Source organism: Pygoscelis adeliae, unplaced genomic scaffold, assembly GCF_000699105.1.
Source record: "Pygoscelis adeliae isolate BGI_AS28 unplaced genomic scaffold, ASM69910v1 Scaffold66, whole genome shotgun sequence".
NCBI lineage: Eukaryota > Metazoa > Chordata > Aves > Sphenisciformes > Spheniscidae > Pygoscelis > Pygoscelis adeliae.
Genome location: NW_008825167.1, coordinates 8,834,899 through 8,851,666, shown reverse-complemented (window position 1 = coordinate 8,851,666; position 16,768 = coordinate 8,834,899). Strand labels below are relative to the sequence as shown.

General features: G+C 35.8%; 1 protein-coding gene across 1 annotated transcript in view; it reads left to right on the top strand.

The window, feature by feature from the left end:
* Positions 1 to 16,768, top strand: part of TRMT44 (tRNA methyltransferase 44 homolog (S. cerevisiae)) — a 19,593-nt gene that overhangs the window by 1,290 nt on the left and 1,535 nt on the right. Inside the window, exons 2-10 of the mRNA XM_009328888.1 lie at positions 2,223 to 2,340; positions 3,216 to 3,435; positions 4,385 to 4,453; positions 7,393 to 7,500; positions 8,956 to 9,027; positions 12,256 to 12,362; positions 12,956 to 13,139; positions 13,810 to 14,200; positions 15,177 to 15,293. Of these exons, the coding sequence (XP_009327163.1) occupies positions 2,223 to 2,340; positions 3,216 to 3,435; positions 4,385 to 4,453; positions 7,393 to 7,500; positions 8,956 to 9,027; positions 12,256 to 12,362; positions 12,956 to 13,139; positions 13,810 to 14,200; positions 15,177 to 15,293 (1,386 nt within the window). The remainder of the gene's footprint in view (positions 1 to 2,222; positions 2,341 to 3,215; positions 3,436 to 4,384; positions 4,454 to 7,392; positions 7,501 to 8,955; positions 9,028 to 12,255; positions 12,363 to 12,955; positions 13,140 to 13,809; positions 14,201 to 15,176; positions 15,294 to 16,768) is intronic.

The following is a 16,768-nucleotide window of genomic DNA, read 5'->3' as shown; positions in this document are numbered from 1 at the left end:
GGTGCCGGAGCGCAGCGTTTGAGGGGAGCTGCGTCTGTTGCAGACCTGTCCCGTCCGAGACTGTCCCGCAAACGAGATAAATACCACTTTTTTCCTACTTGTGGGAGTGCTGATGGATTTTTGTCTTTATCGTGTGCTTAGATTTTTATCTTTCATTTTTATCTTTTGTTGTTGTTGTTCTTGTGCTAGGAAGTGTCGGCAGTTGAAATACATATTACAGAGGTCAAACACCTGTAGGACTATGGTTTAAGTGACCCCGGCTTCAGCCTTAGGAAAGCATAGTAGGGGAAGAGCTCGTGTGTTACGTGTAAGGTGCTGCTGAGATGGGAAAGCACTTAGGGAAGCCAGGCACACCGCTCCTGAGGAAGAGGTATAGAAAATGTCTCATCTTTTTGTCTTCCTTAAAAAGAAGAGGCAAGAAGTCAATCGTGCAAGCTCCTGTCATGAGTAAGCTGCCCACACAAAAACACTGCTTCTAGTGCAAACCTAATTACGGGCTTATAAGGGGTGACGGTAGCCTTTGAAAATGCAGTTAATGAAGAAAAGTTGGCACTTGCCTGGCCAAGTTGAACTGTATGTGTCGACTTTCTTATTGTTTAGTGTTGCGTAAAAATGAAGCTCAACTTGTTTGGTTTTTTTTACATTGTATGATGGTGATATGCTGCAGTAAATCCTACTAATACAAAGAAACTTACATAGGGTATAGGTTGACACCTTTTTAAGATAAATTTTGGAAAAAAAATAAAAAGCCTAGGAGAATAATTTTATTAATTAATATGTTTAAAATAAAAAAAATGTTAGAGAGGGGGTTGGCTGAGGATGGACTGAGATAGCAAGAATTGATGTTTGCTCTGTTGCTAATTATTCTTTTCTGTCTCATTCAGAAAATTTTGGAGTCCATTGAAATTTGATTACTTGGCCAGCATAGCATTCTTAGTTTGAAGATTTGCAGTTATCAGAATGTTTGTTTTGATGGTAATTGAAAAACCGTTTTCAAAAATGAGAAGTTATTCTGAAGAAAGCACCTTGGATAAACAACAGCTAAAAAGATTTTTGCAACTGGTTTATAAAGTAATAATGCATACATATCATATGCCATAAAGAATATAGTAAATGCTTTTAGAGTCACTTTATAGGAAGGATATAGGGAATAAATTAAGATATTAAGATTTAGAAAAAAATTCAGTAGCATGTGAGTACTAGGCTTTATCGTGCCATTCATTTTTCGCTGCAGTCGCCTTTTTGTTTGTAAGTTATTTCAAAAGGATGCACTCCTACATAAGTGAAAACAGAGAGGAGTTAATTATGGTACATGCATGATTGATGTTAGAGAATGAAATGTGACAAAAGTTGCAGAATATCTTCTTGAAATATGGTAGAGGCACTCGAGTGTGTTGCCAGCTGTTTGTCAGCCTATCTCAACTCTTCCAAAATCTCTAGTGTTTGGAATCTGTCACTGGACATAAACGTTTTATTCCACAGGTGATAGATACTGTTAAGATCAGTAGTGTGGTTGCTGAACATAATATATTTACATAATACATGCGCCTTCACCTAAAAACAGGTCTTCTCAGGTAGTTTCCCTTCAGAGTTATGAGATACTAATTTAGGAGTAGATAATGTGTTTTTTCACAGTGCTTAGTCCAGGAACTCTAATTGGGAAAGCTGCATGATGCTAAAACGGAAGTGTAGCTATAATTAATTATAATCCCACAATAAATCCTGTGTTTGAACATGGCAAAATTGATAGATACTAATAATATTATTGATTATTTTTTAATATTGCACTGATTGTTTATCTAATACTGGGGTGATATGTAAGTCTCTGTTAATTTGGAATGTGCTTCCCAGGACTCTGGATTTATTGTGGGGTAGGGGAAAGCAGCAGTTTTGTGCTAGAAAAATCTCATTGTCTAGCTTTTACTTTATTAAAATAGTTAGGTTTAAAGAAAATGAATAGTTTTACTGGTCAGCCTTAGATATTTTGGAAACATCATGCAGCAGAATGCTGTATTTTGAGAATTCAAACAGTTCCGTAGTTTCAGCTGTCAGGCACGCCGAGAAACGGATCTATTCTTAGCGTTGTGGTTCTTCCTGTATTGTCGTAGATCTTGCCTCACTAGGTTGCACTTAACGTAGTAAGGAGGCAGAAGTTTATTTTGGTGCTAGCCAGGATAGTTTGCACCACGGAATAATACATCACTATTTACATATCTTTTCAGACGTTGACACTGGGACTGTGACCTTTCTGCCTTTGGAGGAAAACAGTGACGGAAAATACCAGATTAAAAAGTGCAATATTTATCAAATTCAGCTTACACACATAAAAGATGAGGAATGGTAAGTGCCGGGAGTGAGAGAGGAAGCAAACCCTGAGTTATTGCAAGGATCACAGCATGTTTTAGTATTGGTGTCTAGGCGATTTGGTTTGTGTAACTTCCTGCTTGATTAGTAAATGACAGTAGTGATGTGATCTTAGTGCATAGTGTTCAGTTAAAAATGAATCATGTACAATACCCAAATCAACACAGAACAAATCTGTTTCAACTTTGAGTGTATACATTGACTGTACATGTGTATGGTCTAGGAAAGTATGTGTATTCTGATCACGAGGAACTAGCTGTGCCTGTGAGAGAGGTCAGGTTCTGTGGGTGTTAGGGAGGTTGAGGGTCAAATTGGAATTGCTGTTTGGAACCTACTGAGCTTCAGTCATTGAAGTGTAGACCATTGCAGCTTGGTCCTGAGCATCTGAGGGCATAGCTCTAATGAAATCTAAATAAAGTTAGAGATGATGACATAATGAAATGTGCCAACTGGTATATTTTCCTCCTAAATTTTTCTGTTGTTTTCATGAATTTCCTGAATTCACTTTTACTAGTTAGTCTTTGGATGTATTGCTAAATCAGGTTGCTCGTCATATGCGAGTCCTCAGTCATTGTGTTAAGTGTAGCGTGGACTCTCATATACAGTGTTTGAATTGGCAGATAATGAGCTGTCTAACAAAATTCAGGGGAGACTGTTCCGTTATTCAGTAACTTCACTTTTATTTTCCTTTTGGTTTTGTGTATTACATATTTCCTTATTCTCCAGTCTATTTTTACACCTCTGTTTGATCTGCCGATTTTTTTCCACTTAATCATTCTTTTCTCTTTTTGAGTTGGCTGACATAATGAAATACACTGTATTTATACAAAATTTTTATTTTATTTTTAAAGGTCTGTGTCTATTGTAGCTCCATTTCCAGAAGATTGGTTTTCAGATGGAATTGCATACCCCAAACTAGCATGGCTTGGAAATGAACTCTTGTCCAGACTGGCTAAATGGTCTGTGGAGCAAAAGCCCAGTGAGTTTAAAAGTACACTCTCGCTCATTTCTGTAGCAAAATACAGCAAAGTTTATCAAGACCTTAAAGAAAAATACAGAGAGATGGTAAAGGTAAGTTTGGCAATAAATGCGGTAATAATATGTTTTCCTATAATTGTTTCTGTTGTTGTTTGTTTAGTGAGACTGCTTCTTTCACTAAATTCTTTCTTCTTTTTGTTTTTTTTTTTTTAATAAAAGAAGCAATTTAAATTTAGATGCAGTATTAGTATGTCTTTCTGAGTTAGAGGAGCAATGTTGTAGTATTGTTTTATCCTGGGAATCCTGAAAAATGACAGTGATCATCTTAAGTGCTGTATGAAGTAACCTATATCCTTATACATCTGGCTCAAGCTACAAGCAAAAAAATTGGTAAATGCTTTTGTAAAACATATTGTGAAAATGTTGAAAGGTTGTTCATGTTTCTGTACTAACAGGAAGATACATATGAGAGGAAAATTGGACTTGTGGGTAAGGTTCAGTCGAGCTCTGCAGTAGACTTAGTGTTTAGCATTTTAATCTTTGTTTCAATTCCTCATTTACAAAATAGTCTTCCTACTTCAAGTTTTGACTCTTTGTGTTCTGTTGTGCCAGGATAATTCTATGCCTGTTACGTTGTGAAAATAAATTTACAAATGCTCATGTTATTCCTGTTATGTGCAACATTGATAATATAAGTATCTTTCTCCCGAGAGAGTTAAGCAAAAGGATGCATGCTCTATTACAGAACAGATGCCGCAGTTTACTTGTTATGAGCTGCACATATGGAGCCATAATGTTCTTGGAAACTTTATTGATTGGATGACAGCAGACATTCGTTATGCCACTGTTCTTTTGTGTGACTCTCATACACAAAGAATGTAAATAAAGACTGTTTGATTTTATTTTTAATGAGGTTAAAATGCAAAACTTGTGAAGTGCGGAAACCTGTTGAAGTACTGAGTATGCAGATCACTCTGACCACTTTTTGAAGCAATTTCAGATGGTGCAGAAAATAATTTTTTCTCTTTTTTTTTTCGTAAAGGTGTGGCCTGAAGTGACAGATCCTGAGAAATTTGTTTATGAAGATGTTGCCATTGCCGCTTACTTGCTGGTATGGAACTGCTTTACCTAATAATATTCTATAAGGTTCTATTTCCTAATAATAGAACCTCTCTAAAGAAAATCAGTATTTTCATTTTATACTTGTTGCATTCCTTAAAATAGAATGACCTGAAGTTATTACAGGCATACAAGGCAAAAGGAAGGGGGTAGGAGAAAGGGGTTGGATTTTTGTGTTTTGGGTTGTTTGTTTGTTTGTTTGTTTTGGGTTTTTTTTAGTTTTTGCTTTTGCTCTCCTTAAAGCAGAGATACAAAGTTCTTATTACAATGTTTTCAAGCGTAACTTAAAGTGGAATTCATGTCTATAACTATTCAAGTTGTGTTTGTCTTCTGATCTTTGGTAGTACTCTAAACAGAGTTTCAGAGATTTACATATAATAAGTGGTGATAGAAGGTAAGCGTTTTATAATAGAATTGGAAAAAAAATTTAAGGTGACAAAGCAAAGGGAAAACCAGTTGATTTGTTTTTTATACTGCCCTGTATTACAAAAATCAGCACAATAACAATGAAAATTAAGTTTAGATGGATCCTAGAACTTCTTTGTGAAAATATGATAAAGATTTGCAGTTCTCTGTCACAGGCAGTTTATGACCTACACAGACAAGATTATTTTTTTTTTTTTTAAGTGATACAGTGAAAAATGCTGATGTAGCAGAAAAATAGTGATTAGATGGACCGATTTGGAGATCAGAAGCTATTGTTTTATACATATTTCTATGACTGGTTAATTTTATGCTAAAGGTTTTTCACTGCTTTGCCTTTCCCTGATAAAAGTTCAGCTCAAATTCCATCTTCAAATGCAATAAGGCTAACTGTAGATGCTAGGAAGGCAGATCAATGCTTAGTGCAGTTTTCTAAGGCACCTACCTATTCAAGAGTGTATGAAAACTCTGCCACCCGCAGTCACTAGAAACTTCAGGTTTTCAAACAGCATCAAAATTTGTCACTATGTAGGCGCATCAATGTTTTTTTGACTGCCATCCAGAGTGCAGTTAAGAGCATGTCTACCTTGAAGTATAATGTAGATACCTGTTGTGTCTTCTCTAAATCAGTATTTGTAAATAAGTTAGCTCATGTAAAGAACTTGTTGAGGACTAATTTATTTTGATAATTGCCTGTTTAAACTTAGAACCCCAATTTCTTTTCCCATAAAGATTTTTAAAATAGTCTGAGGAAGCCTGACTTACCTAGGCTACTCTCAAAATCTTGATTGTCACATTGGTGTGATAGAACTTTTTACTTCAGAGAAATGATTATGATGAAGTGGTCAGATAGTTGGATTGTTGTAGGCTCCTTCCAACTGAACTATTCTATTCTATGATTCTGGCTTGTGGAAAGAGCTATATAACAGACTTCTCTTTTACCATTTTTACCACCATGATAATATTTTATCTTGAAAATTAATTCCTATATGTTAGGAATTAAAATAGTTGTAGCCATAGGAAAATTCTGTAATGACACTCTTGAAAATGTTTTGCAAATTTTTATGCACGAGTGTTAGTTTACAGTGATAATGTGTTTTAGCTGACATAGCAGTAATTTTAAAAAAGTTATTACAGTCATCTAATAACTGGCTTATATAAATGAAAGCTTGAAGTATGGTATTAATAACCTAACCTCCTTGCAAAATTTTCAGATATCTATATGATGGTATATAATAACTCATTATTTAGAAGTATGTTAAACAGGTGGTTAAGAGAAGGTAGGTCCAGTGTTAAATTTTTATGGATTTACAGCATCTAGATTGATATGATGGGAGGAGGGGGCATCTAACCTCATTTTACTCTGGAGTCATATTAAGGTCACCTACTGTCTAGGCACATGCCCAAAGAAGTAACTATTCAGTTTGCATCATGAGAAACTCAGCAGGCGATGGAGGATAGGTGTGATCTGTGTAGGAGCTGATTAGGGATTTCTGGGATACAGCCTGGAGTGCAAAAGTGCAATGATTGGTGATACAATTAAATTTAATGTATTTTTAATGATACAATTAAAAATGTAAACACAGCCTGATAATCTCATGGATTATCTGCAGCTTCTTTCTCTCTAGCAAAACTGACAAATTAACAAGCAGCAATGTTACAAATACTAATTATTGTGTGATTGATGATTTTTGTTAGTCATAGTAAAAAATAAGCGTGCAGGTTGATGAATGTGTGCTCTGTAGCTTCTCATTGAAGGAAAAAGAATTTGATGGTGATAGAAAGAGACTAATCCACGCCCTGCAGACAAACATCCAGTTATTAACTAATGATGAATTATATAACTATGTAAAGTAACTACTTGTGTACAGAGCAGGGACTAGAATTGGGCTAGAAGATTTGGGGTCCCTTTAGCTGATGTAGAATTTGGGGCAGCTGACTGTTGCTAGGTAAGTTACACTTTGTTCAGTAGAAAGTGGTGACACGTACCAATATATAGCCAACTGATTACAAAGAACATTTTGGTTTTTATTTTTAGCTCTGCCACCAACTCTTTCTTTCATACAGTGATATAAATGCTTCCATGGTGTTACTTGCAGAGACACTGTTGAAGTTTACTTGCTGCTGCGCTTGCTTCCTCTGTTCATCTCTTGCACCCTTTGTTCTAGCAGCTTATTTTACATTTATACTCACTCTAGCCCAGGGTTATATAGCCTTGATTAATTTCAACTTCCAGTGACTCAGAAGGGAGTGGAGGACACGAAAATTAGAAAATGATTGATATTTTTGCAACATAATTCCTGCCCCTCTCCATAAACAGTTTTAGTGTTTTCTGAGTTGGGTTTTTTTTTTTCTTCTCTAAAGTTATTTTCTCCGAGTACAGGGGATGTCTTCTGTCACATCTGCATTCTCTTCCAGCTTTCTCCTTTCATTTCCAATAACCTTTGGTGCTTTCTTACAGGGAAAATTGAGAGCAGAAGTCTAAAATGTTTTATTTTCTTGTCTTAGATTCTTTGGGAAGAAGAGAGAAAGGAAAAAGCGTTGACCAAGAAACAGTCATTTGTAGATCTTGGATGTGGAAATGGTCTACTGGTTCATATTCTAAACAATGAAGGGGTAAATAAGTGCTTTTTAAAATAATAATTAAAAAATAGAGGTAGTCAATATTCTTGTTATGCTTTCCTTTTATCTGGCATGCAAATAGCCAAAATTCAGTTAATTCATGTCGCTAAAATAGGATTTTGTCACTCTGCTAGGATTTTTTCCTGGTAGCTAGAGCTTTAGAAAACTTTCACTTATTTATCTGTTTATATTAGTGCAATTCATTTCAATTCAAGGCTATTTTTCTGAGATAAGAAACTAAGAGGGAAAAGAAAAAGTAATGGTGTAATTTAGTTATGCTGTAGACAAAGCAGAAAGGAGTAGGGAATCTTAACATAGAGATTCACTCTTACAAGAGCCTTTAAATGAGAAGTTTTTAATGAACTTAATTTTATCGAAGTTGAATTCTACTTGTCATGTCCTGACAATGTTTGTCTATATCTTTAAAAACAATCCTGGGATTTGTTAATTCTGAAAATGCCTAACAACATACTGTGCTTTCGGGAGTGAAAATGTGGCAACAGCGAAATTCAGTTTCTTGAGGTATAGTTTCTGAAACAACAAAAAAAGGCCAGTGAGATTGAACAAAACCCAGTGAAGTTGGGTCTGTCTGTTTCAGAAAATTGTATTTTACACTTCTGGGAGAACATGGTAAAATTTGTAGAGGAGATTAATATCTCCTATTAGATCAATAGATGTCGGGGGAGGGGGCGGGGGGAAGTCCCAAGTTCTCTTAACACAAGCTGTCTATCCTTGTGTGGCCAGAAAAATTTCATCTAATACAAGATGCTATTTTCCCTGTAGATGTTTCTTTTCGTACATCATTAGGTCATTGTTGACTGTCAAAAACTCACGTGTGTGAGAGTTTTATGAGACTTTTTTTAGTAATTGATTTTGGTTAGTTCTGCACAGTGTTCTTGAAGTTCAAATACTATTACTTATGCATTCTTTATTTCTTGCTTTAGTTTCCAGTCCTATTTCCTCTTTCCAGCAGTTCACACAGGGAAAAGTGTGTTTGGACTTGAACAATCTAATTGACTTCAGTAGTTGAAATGTGGTTCTCCCAGCAAGGACTGTTTAGAATAGCACTCTTCTCTGAGCCCTGTGGGTGCTACAGTAATACTCGCCTTGTGAAAGGTTTTGATATTTTAAAAACAAACAAATAAAAAACAATATTTGGCTTTTACTTTTGTAGAGATCCACATTTTCAAGAGCAGTCTCAATAGGTGTGCCCAGGTAAAATTTCAAACCAGAGATACTCTTGATGTTTCCTAGTCTTTCCCTTTATATTTAGAAAGGAAAGAAGGGATTAAAAGTATTCAGCTTCTGAATGTTGAAGCTGTGTTTCATGATGAGTCTAAATTTTAGTATGAATGAAATAATCAGTGTTAATGTGTGCATTTAGTGAGCCTGTTTGACAACTTCTGCTGAAAGTAGTACTTGAAAATGATACTTGTTCAAATATTTCAGCATTCAGGTAGAGGAATTGATGTGAGGAGAAGAAAAATATGGGACATGTATGGACAAGAAACTCATTTAGAGGTATTATGCAAATGTATGTCAATCTTATTGTTTCGTAACTTTATTTTTTTCATTGCTTCAGGTTGTGTTGATGCAAATGTAATCAAACGTAATGGGTTACAGACACATGTAAAGTGATCTGTGGGTTTGGTATGATGCCACCCATATGTCTTGCGGGACTAAAAAGTAAGTTGTAAAGGGGATTATTAGAGCAATGCTGTATCATACCCTTGCATATTTGCAACTTACTTATTTGTCAGCTGAGAAGACTAGTATGATTTTCTACTGCATGTACAGACATGCACACCGTGAAACAATCTCTGATTTTACTGGAAGATCAATATTAAGCAGCTTTGTTTGCACCACTGTACCTCATAAAAGATATTAGTATCCAAAATTGTGAGTAGTTTGTTCTTGAAAGTGATTCTGACCTAGTGTTGTGTGCTGTTTTGGGGACAAAATTGTTGTTGAACCTCAAAGGACCAAATCCTCTGCTGTACTGACCTTGTGGTAAGTAATTGCAATAATAGCCTTCAAAAAAATGAACAGGAAAATGAGTCTGAAAGATGGATTATATTTCAAGTTCCACATTAACATTTTTATGAGAACAGGAACAATTCGAGCACAGGAACATTCACTTTAACTCCAGCTGTTCTTGGTCTGATACTTGTTAAAGTGTGGTACTGATGAACAGTTGCCCTTTGGAGGTGAGGTGTTGATGGTTTCTTGTTCTCTAGACTCCTAAAATTTCTCACTCCATTCTCTCAAAAATTGTCAGCTTCCAATGTATTAAAATAATTTTCTGCCTGTAGTTATTTTCTAGTAGTTTTGTTTAAAAGTTAATTCAACATATCTTTGAATGCTAACGACTTGCATTAAACCGACAAAAGAGCAGCAGTTTTCACAGATGGGAGGTGGAGCTTTCACAGTCTTGCGCAGCCTTCTCTTTGCCACCCTGCCATTTTGGGTACAGATTGCCAAAACTGCCAGATTCCTTTGCTGCAGTCTGCAACCAGATCTTACTGAAAAGCTTCAAGGAACAATCCAAAGCATCAAGCTGTGGTGCTCCTTCATTCCTGTTGTACTATATTCATCACTTCTGATCATACCAAACAGCATTTTCTCTTTTCCTTCATGTTATATATTCCTTTTTCTTCCCCTGTTTCTGTATTGTGGAAATCTTTGAATTTTCTACATTCATTTCATACTAAGGTCTGGCTGTTTAAGTTCCTCAAATTTCTTGACTCATAGAGAAACTTGTGAGCATCAGCTGTTCCTCTCTACAGCCTGAAGGAACAAAATAGAAAAGAATGGATTTTATTTGTCTTTTTTAAAAGAAAAAAAAATTCACAGAACACTTGAAATAGCCAGACAGAAACAATAAAAATAACCAAAATATGCATACAAGGAAAGTACTAATTTATGTGGGAAGGAGTTGTATAACAAACAGGAAGGGTGAAATGAGTTTGTAAGGCTCCTTTAGCCACAGAAGGAGAAAGCACCTGCCCACAGCCTTTTGTTACCCTTGAAGCTAATTTTGTTTTGATCTTTACTTAAAGCATGAGTTGCAGGATGAATATTGCCATCTGTGACATTCAGTGCCAATACTAACAATATAAATGAATGTAACAGGTGGCACTGTCAGACATGGTGAATACAAATTTGATTATGAGTCACTGTCAAAATGTGGAGTATGGCACTGATAATTCATGCTATGTCTAAATTGAATGATCAAAACTGAAAAGTAATGTAGGAGTAACTTGTTTAATCAACCATAAGAAAACACTTATCAAACACTTGGTTCAACATCTACTAACCTGCCAAAAAGAAATTTGTTACATATATTATCTAGAAATGTATATACATAACCAAAAATGGTCAGAGATAGTGTTTATAGTGAACAATAATACACCATACTGATACTTAAAACACCTAACACAGTGCTTTGAGAAGAGGGGAATTGGGATGTAATAGAGGTAGTCTGAGACTTCTGAAATTCCCTATTAAGTGTTCTTTTTTTTAATTCCTATGGAGGTACTATTTTGCATATACATGTGAATTTTGACCTCATAAAACATGCATTTTGTATATAAAATGAGAGTATGTGCATCATTTTCGTGGCTTTTCCTAAAGGTCTGTGGAGATTAAAATTTAAAACTTTTCTTCAAATCTGCCCAATAATTATTTTGAGATTCTTGCACGTTTTTAGAGAAGAGTATGTATATGTACTTCCATAGTACCAATATCTTTAAGTACTTTCTTTGCTGAACTTGGTTCTAGGTAAGAAAACGTGTGTATGAGAAAGGCAAACTTTAAAGGCACTCTAGAACTTTAAAAATTTAACCTGTGTGAAGAATTCATCCCATTTGGTTGGTTTTGGTTGTTTGTTTGGGGGGGCAGTTTGTGTGTGTGTTTTTGTGGGTTTTGTTTTTGGTTTTTTTCAAGGATATCAGAATAGGGTATTCTTGAGACTAATAACTATTCTGTGAGTCAATGTTATGGTGGGAAGAATTCTGTGCTGATGTGTCCTCAGTCCATATATATTGGATTTCCACAAGGCAAAATGCTGTTCTAAAGGCCAACGAAGAAGCCGCCTTTCTGTAACCTGTTGTTTCCTATTTTTGCTCCTGATTTTGCACGTATCATAAGGTCATCGTGACACAACTTGGAAGGGGATGGAATGGCAACATAGTCAAGGGAAAGTGTTAGGCTGGATTAGGTTTATTATACGTGAATGATAGCGTGTGAAGAGTGGTGTTCTGTATATTAGGATTTCATTTGGGAAGTCTGTGAAAGAAGAGAAGATAGTAGTGAAGCTGTGTTCTGATTAATTGCTGTGTGAGTCCTAGGACTGTAAGGCATAGCAAATTAAGTGATTTTCTGAAAAATTGAGTCGAGACGTGTGCAACAGAAGGAGAATGGCAAGAAATCATAATCCAATGTATGATATTTGTTTACAAATATTTAGGGTGCCAGATATCTTAATCAGAATTGTTATTCCACTCTTTGTCTGACCAATATTTTGTGGGTAGCTGTTGCTAAATTACTACTTTGTAGCTATAAAAAAATTACTGGCCGGCAAAAAGTGCAGATTGAGGAAAACATTGTTGGTGTCTGTGGTTCTCATTCACCTTGTATTTGTCAGCTTGTATGATTTTCTTATTATTGCTTAGTACTTTAAATGCCTTTTATTTGTTAATAAAGAAACCTGTGATAAAATTCACTTAATGTATTGTTTGGTTTTTTTAGGAATCTACAATCATGCCAGGTGACAGTCATCTCTTTCCAGATACTGACTGGCTCATAGGAAACCATTCAGATGAATTAACACCATGGATACCTGTAATTGCAGCTAGGTATCTGTGGATGGAGGGGAGCGGGAGGGAAGGAATTAAAAAACAAAACATAATTACCTGTGTGTGCTTGGTGAAAGCTGTCACTTTTGCAGCCACACCTGCTTTCCTTGCAGGACTTGCTGCTTTTGATGCCAATTGATTATTTTTACAAAATGTTTCTCTTCCTGTGGAGAAGCATGGATGTAATACTGACTTTCTCATAGAATTCAGTACAGCATTTTACTTTTGAATTTCAAAAAACACAGCTGATTTTTATTCTTTAGATGTGAATCTGTTTGGTTTTTTTTTTAAATAAAATTGCTGTTGGTTCTGCCTTTCCTTGAACAGTTGTGCTTTTCACAACCAGCTGCAATAGTTTAATATCTAGAGATTTAGTCTTGCAAACCAAGTTGGCACAGTAATTTGCTATAGGAAATACTTTGTGAAACGGTATTTTTGATTATACTAATAGATCTACTGAAAGAGGAACATATAACATGAAGCTCTGTCACTTAATAAAAATTTCCATTATTGCTTGTATCTGGTGGGTTATTTGTTAAATTTGTGTGCTCTTTGAAATAACTACATTCAGCAGTTTGTTACCCTTTTTGTAGGTCTTCCTACTCGTGTTGCTACTTTGTGCTGCCATGTTGCTTCTTTGATTTCCATGGAAAATACAGCCGAAGACAAAGCAAGAAAACTCAGTACAGAGAATATCTCGATTTTGTTGCCCAAGTGGGATTTGTATGCGGCTTTCATGTGGAAGAAGATTGCCTTAGAATTCCATCAACAAAAAGGGTAATTTTGGACTGTGTGGGGCTTTTGTCTTTTTTTTTAAAGCTGCTAGCTCTCTGAGGCATATGGATGTTTATTCATTATTATTGTTCTAAGATCAGACTATATTCAGTTGCATTACTTGAGACAATATGCTCTGAAGAGAGATTAAAAGCACTTATTGTTTTCTTGGGTAATCTGCTCTTAAAGTCATAGGTACAATCCTAAAGACAAGAAAGATTGGAAGGCTTTATGGTTATTTCTTATGCCACCCTATAGGATGGAAAACTTACAAAACTCATTTTTTGCCTTAATTTTTCCAGCTGCCTATGTTTCTTATTTGTACTTAATTTTGCTGTTTTTCATGTCCTGTGAAATTTGAAGTGAAATGTTGTCAGAGTAGGAAGAGGTGTCCAGTTTTAATCTTGCAAATAATCTGAGGGTCGGGAACAATCTTTTTGTTCTGTGCTTGTATGGCATGATGGATTATGGCTTGATTACTGGATTTCTTCTGTGGCACCAGTATTGGAAAACTAAAGCTAAAAAACCCTCAGATGTTAATGAGCATTGAGTTTGAATGGATATCTCCTGTAGGTAGGTTTAGAAGCCTGCATAAGACGTGTGCAGGTTGGGGGGCCGTGTGTAAGTATAGGACTCTGTATAAATAGTGATTTACCTGTTTCTACTAAAATAGGTGTGCCTTATTGGAAAAAATAGGACCTATCCACCTACAGAATGTGCTCTGATTGACAAGCAGATAACACAGTATATTAATAATCGTCAGACCTGTGCTGTGGTCACGTGTGACAGAAGAGTTGGATTTAATCATAAGGATCACTCTGATAGTGTATGCAAAGAAGCAGACTCGGAACTTCCTGAAAATGAGACTGATACTGCTGGTACAATTTGGATGCCTGGATTTCAACCCAGAGAAAAAGTAGAACAAATCAGAAATTGTGCTTCCCTCCCTCAGGATTTTGTAGATGATGTGGTTCTCAATGTGGCAAACTTGCTGTTAAATGCAACCCCCCAAAAATCATGCTCTAATATTCATGGTGGAACTACGAATACCTGGAATCAAGGAGGTGAAACTGTCTTTCCTTTATATTTTCTTTTGCTGGTAGAGGATATCTTTTCCAATGAATTTACATGTTTGTAAATTTAGTAAGTGAAATAGATTTCAGGAAATGCCAAGAACAGTACAGTAGCAATCAAAGACCTTCCCCTCCCCCCCCCCTGTTAACCCCCCCCCCCCCCCCCCATGTTTAATAAAACATATGTGCAGTAACACACTGGGATGCAAATAAGGCATATAAGAATATTTTGAAATTGGTGTAGGGTTTTTTCCCTCTACACTTAAATACTAGGACAGAATCAATTTTTATTAAAAAACCCAAACCAAACCAAACCCAACCCCAAACTCCTTCCCATTTACCAAAGCAGAACACTCTACATCCATTTGTGGAGAATATTATGTAACTATCCAAGAAGAAACTTGCAGAATTATGGCTAATTATTAAGAATTTTGTAAGAAGTGCTTTGAAGTGCCATTTGGTTACAGCACGATTAGAAATTTTTAGTTTAGTCTTAGGAAGAAAAAGAATAAAAGTTGCTGTTAATTTTATAAGCATTCAGTTAATTCTCACTGCTACCATCTTTCCATCTTCCTCTGTCCATTTTTATTATTTATTCACTGTAGTTTGTCATGTTGCTGTTACAGGAGGTCCTTTGAGTCATTCTCTCTTCTCTCTAACTGCATGCATGTAGACAGTGCTTATTGCAATAAGGGTTATATGCTACTGTAAAAAAAAGCAGGAAAAATAAAAAAATGTGTCTTACTGTGGAAATTCTGACTTGAGTCCTGCAGAAAGAAAGCTGCTATTTTACAGACAATATACATGTAAAATATATATCATGCATGATATTAGGAGTACAAAGTTGCTGCAGTACTGGTAAATAATTCATAGATTCTGCTCATAATCATTAATCTATATAAAAGTTACATTTTCTTAGCATTTTATATATATACATTTTTAATAGCTACACCATTATTTATTGCAGAAAGCCTTTCCTTGAAAGAAGTAGCAGAACACTTAAATAAAGAGACTTTAAAAAGGTTAAAGAGTGAATATGGAGGCCTGCAGACACTACTCAAGAACAATCATCAAGTATTTGAAGGTAAAGGAGTTTTGGTTTTTTGTTTTGTTTAATCATCTATTTTATCTCCTCAGCTAAACTCAACTGAAAAATTAGTATGGTGGTGGGTTTTTTTTAACTGCTTTCCATACCTTTGTGGAAAACTGAATATTCTTTATGTGCCCATTGCTCCAAGAATACTGTTAGTAAAACTCTTTTGGAAGAGATTGGTAAGGCATCTATCAGCAAAGAGTTTTTCTAGACCGACTGTATCTGAAAAGACAACCCTTTAGTTAAAGTGGCTAATTTAATGCTATTGTTTCACTTGGAGAATTTTTTTTTTTCTGTAAAGTATTGATGATTTTGGAGCCGTCAAATGCAGAGCAAGTTCACTAAAGCATTTAACTGAGACTTACTCTGGCCTTATCAAGCCTCACAGTGTAAACACCAACACAAAATAAAACTAGTCCCCATAAGAACCTGTAACTGTGAGGCTTGATGAGTTTGTTTACCTTGTGGTAGCATGGCAGAAAGAACTCGGTAGCAAGTTTCTGTGGTTGGCTGAGTTTGATAGTTGTTTTTTGGTTTTTTCCTGTTGTAATGTGGTAGTGGTGTGTTTTTTGGCTGTTTTTTGGTTTTTTGTTGGTGGTTTTTTTTTGTCAGTGTGGAGTTTTGCAAAAGGTCTAGCTTTGCAGTAATACAAGATCTTCAAGGTTTTATCAGTATTTAACACTACTTCAGATCTGGAAGTATGTTAACTTCTTGTGTCCCAACAATTCACATCAGCTGTAAAATGTTGATCAACTAGTCCACGGCAAATCATCCTGAGTATGCAACCTAGGGGCTGCCAGTGGTTAACTTAACCAAGTTCAGCATCCACTAAGGCTTTCTGTACGCTTGGCAATTATGAAATGTGAAGCCATACTGAAATCCTTTTGAATTACCATCCATTGAAAAGAGTTGGTCACATTGCATTCATTATGTGTCTGAGTTTGATTTCCTGTCATTAAGGATAGGTGGAATAGATTTACAACCTGTTACATGGAATGAACATTTTAATTTGGCATGGATGCTGTCTGCACATTACCGAGAAAGATTTGGCCTTAATCCTAGCCTTTCTTCAGAGGTAATTTACATCACATGGGAAGTCCCTGGAGCTTCAGTAGAGACCATTTGATTCTTTCCTTCAGTAGCATGTCACCATAACAAGGGACTTTTACCAGCAGGTGGTCTGGAAGGACACTGCTCACGCCGAAGAGGACAGGGAAGAACATGACTACAGCTTTTTTGTCATCTTTACTCAAGTGTTTTTCTTTTAAAGACATGGAAAATGGATGGATGCACACACACACACACACACACACAAAAGAAGGGGCTTAGAGTAACTGATCTGTGGCAGTTCTTTTGATCAGGCATCTTGTCCAATACAGGACTGATTTTCTAGAAAAAAATATGCTTGATCATAAATAGCACTATATCTGCTCATTTTTCTTCATCTTTTGAGAGAGATTTTAAAG